Source organism: Vanacampus margaritifer, chromosome 15 (genome assembly GCF_051991255.1).
Source record: "Vanacampus margaritifer isolate UIUO_Vmar chromosome 15, RoL_Vmar_1.0, whole genome shotgun sequence".
NCBI lineage: Eukaryota > Metazoa > Chordata > Actinopteri > Syngnathiformes > Syngnathidae > Vanacampus > Vanacampus margaritifer.
In genome coordinates, this window is record NC_135446.1 from 20,307,647 (window position 1) to 20,315,577 (window position 7,931).

The window sequence follows — 7,931 nt, forward strand, 5'->3', positions numbered from 1 at the left end:
CAAAATTGAATTAAAAGTTTGGGTTTTAAGGTAGGGTTTCAAAGGGGGGTGTACCTTTTCTCCATTGAGTCAAACAATTCCAACTTCCAGTCTCACATTCTACCTTTTAACAATTAATTCCACATCATTCCATCATTTCAGTGTCAGCTCTTCAGCAATCACATGCAATTTCTACCCAAATGTCACTTTTGAATGATTTGATTACAGCGCTGTTGATGGCCGCCAGCTCGGGGGATCTTTCCATGGTACAAAACACACACAACACTTTCTTCTGCTGTTGTCATTATTCGACGTGCATGATTGAGTCGATGGTTGTGTGACGGCTGCGCAGTTGTCGGAGTGCGTGCATCACGGCGTCAGCCTGCTGGTGCGAGACGCTGCGGGTTGCTCGGCGCTGCATAAAGCCTCGCAGAAAGGACACGCCGAGCTGGTCGTCTTCATCCTGCAGCAGGGTACACCAAAGCCTTTCTACTTTCAATCCACAGCTAAATTCACTCCATGTTTATGACTATTCTCCGTGGTTGTTATATTACGGAGGCATATTGCATTCACTTGGAAAAAAAACTCCTGTTTTTCAGACAATTTTTTTGTATGAGCTTTTTTTGTGTGTATTTATTTATTTTTTTATTATTATTTATTCTGTTTTTCTGAATAATTTTCCTCCTATTTTCTGAAAATCCCCCCCCCCCTTTTCAGATTTTTTTATATGACAGAAAAAAATATGCAATAAAACTAAAAAAAAAATAAATAAAAAATTAACAGAAAATCAACAAAAAAAATACACAAAAAAACAAAGCTTCCCTCAAAAAAAAATTCAGAAAAACAGGAGTTTTTTTTGTGTGTGAATGCATTACCCTTTCATATTATGGTGCCTATTCCAACAATTAATTTTATTTGGGCTTCTGATTGGCTACAATTGGCTTGTTTTTAAGTTTAGGGCTTGCAGCGCCCCCTGCTGTATGTACTTTAGAAACATAATCTTTTTTTCCCCTCCTCAGGATCCAAAGTGCTTCTTGACTTGCCAGACAGAGAAAAGTAAGTTGAGTTTAACCATTGTCATCACTTAATACTACATTAACTCATTTGTTCCCCAAAACGTATAAATACGTTCTATTTTAAATGTTTTAAGTGTCCCAAAGATGTATTTATAAAAAAAATTATGCTGCAGCATAGCCTACGGAAGGCTTTGATGCAACCTCTCAACTGGAAAAAAAAACGGTTGAATAATTGGTAGTTATTACACAAACGGCCAGCAGGAGGCAGCAAAGTAAAAGAGATCAACCAGGGGCCATGTTGAAAAAAACCCTCAATTACTCACATTTCTAAATAGATTTGTGAATAATGATGAAACATAGCTATATTCTAATCATAATTGCTGCAAAACAGAAACAGATAGAAATATTCTTTTTTTTCCCTGATGAAAGAAGAGACTAATATTTTTGGGGTAGGTTCCATGTTTTATAGCAATAGAACACAATATTCATATCAAAATCCTGTGAAACAAGCCGGGAGCGAAGGGGATTGCTTCAGTGAAAATGGCTGGGAGTGCTTGAGTTAATGCACCTCTTTTATCGTGTGTGTGTGTGCGTGTGCGTGTGTGTGCGTGTGCGTGCGTGTGTATAGAGGGGACACTGCCTTGCACAAAGCCGCCTTGGAGAAGCAGCACGCCGTGTGTCGGCTTCTGGTGGAGGCGGGCGCGTCGCTTCAGAAAACGAACTTTCAGGTGCGCACACACATAGACAGCGAGACAGCGCTTCTCGCCATTTCGGTTGGCCTGAATTTTGGGAGGCGTTGCTAAAACTTGTATGCGCGTGCGTTTTCTTCGCAGGGGAAGACACCAGTGGAGCATGCGGCGGGCGACTCGGAGCTCACCTCATACCTGAGCAGCCAAAAAACACCTTCCGCCCCCCATGAGGACTTGGAGACGGCAGTCTGACACACACACACACACACACACACACACACACACATACATATTTTTCACACGGGCAGTGATGAAGAGTTGCATCGGAAAGTGAATCCTCACAGCTCAGACGTCAACAGTGGACATCGGTTTATCGCCTGGCTATTTATTTAGTATTTATTTATTGATATTTGTATTTATTATGTTCGGTTGTGATGGTTGCGGCGGACGGTGGCGGGCGGGCGGCAGATTGTAGGACGCGATTAAAGTGCACTTTGAAGCAGCCGCCGCGTTGAGTCACAAGTTCCAAGTTCAGTGTATAAAATTCAGCATGTTGAAGTGTTTCTACCCATCCGAGCCTTTGTGCCAAAGACATTTATGCACATGTCGAAGTCTGTCACAGGAACAATACCGCATTCAAGTCGTGTTATCGTCAGTATTCTTTCACCAGTTCAAAAGCTACCACGTACAAAAAAAAGGCAGACGTGGATGCTAAACAGAAGATGAAGTCATTTGAGGGAAAACTCCAAATAAATGTCATGTACACGGAAACGCTTTCATTCGGACTGGTGGAATCAATCCATCACCTGGACTTTTTTTTTTTTTTTTTTAATTCTGTTTAATCAGATACTTGATGGAGGTTGGTCAAGCAAAAAAAAACAGAAAATCAGACATTCAAGCTTATTTGTGAAATGCAGGTTGTCCCGGGTGTATTCGGTGGTGCCTTCAGGTACAGTACAGCTAACCCAAGTTTTTCTTTGAAATTCTAATTTTTGGGTGTTTTGATTTCAGATGAGAGCATTCACGGAACTAATTCAATTATCTCAAGGCACCACTCTATTATATTTTTGAACATTTTAGTTCTGTACTTCTACCTGAAGGGTATTGATTAAAAAAAAAACTAAAAAAAACTTGGTTCATCATATGAAAGGATAATTAGAAAATGGTCTCTTAGCATTGCATCCCAATATCGGAAAAATGGGATTTACGATGAATCCATCATATCAAAGATGATCAAATGAACTTATTCCATGTGCGTGTGTGTATGAGAACTCTGAGCCATATTTGATGCAATATGACCAGATGGCGTCTTGTTGCATTTGTCCGCTAATCGTTTACATTACATTAATGTTTTTAATGTTGCACTGAGGGAGGTACGGTACCGTACTGGAGTGCCGGTCGGCTTGGAGATTGTCTTCTAATTTTTGTTTGTCCCACCTGATTTATCAACACATCTTTATGAAATAGAGCAATGTATCAGAGAACAACTTTGCCATTGTAGAAGTGCAGTTTGGTCAATCAACCGCATCTGACGACTCCACTTTTGCAACTTTTTGCATTCAGTCAACCCAAAATAGTTATTTGCAAAATGTGATTGAAATAGCTTAAATTTAAAAGAAACAAACACAACCCTATAAAGTGCCACTTGTGGAAGTGCATCTTAAACTAAATGTTGGGAGATAACTTGATCCTCAAGTAGGAATTGATGACTTTTTTTTTTTTAATGAGGATTTGAATGGAGTAACAGTGAAAATGCATTTGATGGCGTGAAGTAAATGAAAAAGTTGTTGTACAGTTTTGTGTTTAAACTCTGCATTGTATACTTTGGGCGCACATCTTTGCTCTGATTGGTTCCAAGAGAGACATTTGATTTTGATTTCTTCTACTAATATGCACATAACAATGGCTGCTGTTTGACTGTGCTTGTGGGCGGGGCCTGTTCTAATCCACACACTTATTAATTTAATAGAAACTTTATATTCCATTTATTCTCATTAGCGTTGGTTCTGCATGGCATTTTCTGACCTCAGCATTGATTACTCTCCAGTATTGGCATACACATGCATTATTATTATGACAATGAAGATTATTGTTTCAACTATTAAATTATTGTTTGGAGTGTTTAATGCCTGGTTTTCGTCCGGGGTTGTTTTTGTATCGCTGCTGAAGATGACTTGAAGTGTTTTGTTTTATCTGGAAGAACAATCTTTCCCTTTTTTCTTCTTCTCTGTTGGAATGCATGTTTCCTCTTTTTCCCACAGTCACAATCATCCATACTTACTTCTGCTTTCTGGTACCGGGAACCAAACCTTTTCACAGACTATTAACACTTCTCATTTTAAATAAAAGATATACTGATGCTGAAGTTTTTTATGTTTTTGTTTTTTGCTTTGTTGCTGTTGTGGGTTTTTTTTTTTTTTTTGGTATGAACTGCGTCTTCTGTCAATCACTCAAGATCACGCCGTGCGACACATGGTCGAAAGTTACTAGTTTGCAAGACGCTCAGGTGTAAAAAAAAAAAAGAAGAAAGGCGAACATATTTTTAGTTGACATTACATGTCTGAGCTTTTACGGCAGCCGTTTAAAAGTTCCATTTAGGAAGTGGAAGAACTATGATGTTGTACACACCCGTATGAATCACGACAGGGAATTTCCATGAAACGGTTTAAGATGAACGTTTTTACTTTACTTAGTTTTTTGTTTTGTTTGTTTTTTTAATCGGAATTTTTTTGAATCGGGGATTTAAGGTGTCATATGTGTCTTTGGCATTTATTTATGGCTATGCTTTTTTAGGCGTGTTTTTTTTTAAACGGTGTACATGAAAAATGCATATTATGGTTTCTTTCAACGGGCAACGCAAACAGGTGCTTCTACGTCATGACGTGTCACGCAAGGCACTGGCGGAGTGACGTACGCTGAAAGCGGAAGTGACTGACACCGACAAAAAAGCGAGGTGGTTCGGTGTCTTCTTTCGATTTGTTTGCCGGTTTAAAAGTCTTCTTTATCCTGTAAGTAATTCATTTTATTTTGACCTTTTTAATTAACATTCATGGCGCACTATATAAATAACTGTTGACGTCTCGTATTTGTGCACTTGTAAAAAAGTTTTCGAACGAGCTGTCATGTGAATAACCGTACAACATACTTAAAATGCTTGTTATCTACTTTTAAAAACGTATCATTCCCCCCATTTAAGCGTTTTAAATTATTTCGTCTCATAAAAGTGAAACGTTTTTTTCCCAATTTTGGGGCTACCTGTTGGTTTCAATGTTTAATTAAATATATTATTATTAATTATACTATAATGAGAATTATACTATAATCTCTTCTCATATTCTGTCATACTCTAATAAAGCTTTCAATTTGTGGAATTTTTCGGTGTTTTATCGCTCGTTTGTTGGCGTAGACGTTATTAGGTTGTTTCGGTAAAGTCACAAGACGGAGTTTTATGACCTCAACTTAGTGTTATTGCATCTCTCGCCACAAGAGGGCGATAACACCCTACATGAACTCAATTTAGGGATGAAAAGATTGTTGGAGAGGTAGTTTTTCTAAAATGTTCCATTATTTTTTGTAAAAGCTAGTTTTGTATGTCTTTGCAGCAAAGCAACATGGCGAATGAACGCGTAGAAATTTACGACCCTTTCGCCAACCACGATGACCTCAGTGGGCCTACCTCCGACACAGGCAACCTCCAAAGCATGCTGGAGTTTCGCCTTCTGATGGCCTACACCAAGAGGAGACAGCGGCGGCAGGAGAAGAAGAGCCAGTCTTCCGTTGACGAGGGCGATCCAGACTCAACCCACACGTGTTTGCTGCCGGCCGAGAGCCAAGAAGAAACGACACCGACAAAGACCAAGAAGAAGAGAAAGTGGAGACGTCTGCCGAGCTTTTTGATATGCATCAAGCCGCAGATGGAGAAAAATCACAACGAGGCTGAGGGAGAAAATACAGTTGTCGAACGCTCGGGAAGTTTCAGAAGCGGTAAGGAAGCAACAATCCTCATTCGGACGTGTACCTCTTGTGACAATAAACGAGACTTCAGCAGCTCGTGAGAACATAGTCCACCAGAAGTGTCGATTGGCAGAGTGAGAAACATAAGCAGTTAGCCAATCAGAATTGAGTCTGCCTTAGTCTTGTTTCTTTATTGTCACATCAAAATATCCACAAAAAACACCAAATTCCATGGAGTAAATATTTGACTTTTTTAATCATGCAAAAAAGTTTCCCCAGTAGATTTGAACGAGTCCGAGGAGATGGACGAGGTGGCGAGCAGGCTGACGGAGATCGCAGACGAAATCCCTTTCACGCCCCCGGAGTTGGAAGCCGATTCACCCGATGATGGTGAGAAGTTTGCTTCTGGCGTTTTCCGTTCTTAAGTAATCTGCAGTAGGACATGGGATGGTTTCACCAGAACATTTTTGGGACCAGAAAGTGGAGAAAGTAAGCTTTTTTTTGGGGTGGGGGACTTTGACACTAGTATTTTGCCTTTGTGACAACTAAAAATAACTGAAAAGGGGCTTTTGATGACAAAATAATAATTTACTATATTTACACATACAACTAAGAAATGCAACACTGCCATCTACTGGCGTCTGTTCGTCCCTACAATGATATAGGCAAGACCCTCGTCCAAAACACTTCTAAATATAAATATATTAGTTGGTGCCTGTAAACTTTTACAGTAAATGCCCAGAACAGTTAATAAGTTAAGAGCCAACCTTCAATTTTCTAAATCTTGGTTTACTCACAGTTGTTCCTATAATTTCCTGATATTTCCCTTGTTAAGTTTCCAACCCAAATCCGAAAAATTCATCCTCACCGAAAGCTGATTGTCTGACACTGACGTGTGTTTTGTCTCCAGGAGAGGATGCCAATGTGGAGAAGCTGATTGGCGCCCTGCTGAGGGAGACTGGAGACAAGTTTGATGAGGAGGTGACAGAGGTGAGTCTCCGTCCGGCGTCTCGTGAAAATCTCCCTCCCAATCTGCTGCGTTTTCATCATTTCTCGTCCCACAGAATTTGAAGGAAGCTTTGGGCTCCACGCATCCTTTGTGGAACTACGGCTTCTTCGAGAAGTTGATGAAGACGCTGCTGATTAGGATGGGGCTCTTCAACGCTGACCCCGAAGCGCCGGGACCGCAGACGTCGCCCAAAACTCTAATGGCAGTCGCATGCGAGGTAAAATCTCTCTCTGGTGCCAATTTTTTACCTGTTGCAGGTGATTCTGCAAACTATCTCCCTCAACGAACGTGGGTTCACCGCATCAAAATGTATTCGTAACGATTGTTGAGGTCCTCAGGTAACAAGTCGTCTGTCAGCTGCCGACATGCTGCCTATGAGCCGCCTGCTGGGCTACGGCGCCACCTACCTGCAGAATCACTTCTCATCCTGGGTCAACCAACAAGGCGGTTACGTAAGTCAAGCTTGGCTTTTTATAGGCCTCTAATAAATCTTGTAAAAGTGATGAAGCGTCGTCGTCTGTTGCAGGAGGCGGCGTTCAATGACGACGATGAGGACGACGATGTCCAGTGATCGCTGATTTGCCAGTGGTGTCTGATTTGAGTTACCGACTCAGCGTTTCGCTCGTATTCGATGGCGAGATGCGACGTTCAGTACACTTGTAAATTGTTTTTTTTGCCCAATGATTCTTACCTTATTTGGATGGGAACTTTGCACGGCTTAAAGTGACGTCTAACATACACAACTCAGAAAAGGTTTGAGATGAAATCTCAGGATTAACCTAAAATGCACATTTTGTGAGTAGTGTATATTTTAAAGCACACCGGTGATGAAAAGAAGAAGAAAAAAGATTTGTCAGCGTGATGGCTGTTGCCTAAAATAAATAATATTTTCATAGGAGCATGTGTAAGGTACTTAATGCTGCTTTGGTATGAGATTGTCAGAACAAATGTACACTAAACAATGAAAAAGAGAAATAAAAATGTATTTAAAATGTTTTCACATATGAAGCTGTCCAGACTAATTTTTTTGTGTTTGAAGTCGCTAGATGGATTTAAATGTGATTCTTCCGGATGAAAGCTGCTAGTTCGTTTGACAGCTTGAGAAACAGCACCCTCGTGTGGTCAGGAGAATTACGGCAGCAGTTTGTCGCAAAGGGCAACTTTTTCAACTTTTAACTGTTCAAATTGGACATTAAATGTGGATGTGATTAACGCCGAATTCTAAACTCAAGTTCCGCGAATTAAGTTATTTATTCACGAAAGTCACGGAAGTTATCGTGTGTA

General features: G+C 40.4%; 2 protein-coding genes across 15 annotated transcripts in view; both read left to right on the top strand.

Moving 5' to 3' along the window:
* dgki (diacylglycerol kinase, iota) overlaps positions 1-4,049 on the top strand; it is a 38,027-nt gene extending 33,978 nt beyond the window's left edge. For all 11 annotated transcript variants that reach the window (XM_077545562.1, XM_077545552.1, XM_077545554.1 and 8 more), the window contains 5 exons: positions 208-245; positions 332-452; positions 999-1,035; positions 1,624-1,723; positions 1,829-4,049. In XM_077545562.1, coding sequence (XP_077401688.1) covers positions 208-245; positions 332-452; positions 999-1,035; positions 1,624-1,723; positions 1,829-1,936 — 404 coding nt within the window. In that variant the 3' untranslated portion in view covers positions 1,937-4,049. The remainder of the gene's footprint in view (positions 1-207; positions 246-331; positions 453-998; positions 1,036-1,623; positions 1,724-1,828) is intronic.
* A 415-nt stretch (positions 4,050-4,464) lies between these two features.
* Positions 4,465-7,651, top strand: LOC144035669 (uncharacterized). 4 transcript variants are annotated; one of them, XM_077545571.1, is made up of 7 exons: positions 4,465-4,692; positions 5,287-5,668; positions 5,918-6,028; positions 6,549-6,628; positions 6,703-6,864; positions 6,986-7,099; positions 7,174-7,651. In XM_077545571.1, the coding sequence occupies exons 2-7, from the start codon at positions 5,296-5,298 to the stop codon at positions 7,216-7,218; spliced, it is 885 nt and encodes a 294-aa protein (XP_077401697.1). In that variant the 5' UTR covers positions 4,465-4,692; positions 5,287-5,295; the 3' UTR covers positions 7,219-7,651. The 4 variants fall into 4 exon arrangements, with proteins under 4 accessions (XP_077401697.1, XP_077401700.1, XP_077401698.1 ...); XM_077545572.1 differs by having other exon boundaries at positions 4,470-4,692; positions 5,921-6,028; XM_077545570.1 differs by having other exon boundaries at positions 4,472-4,692; positions 5,909-6,028.
* The last annotated feature ends 280 nt before the right edge of the window (positions 7,652-7,931 follow it).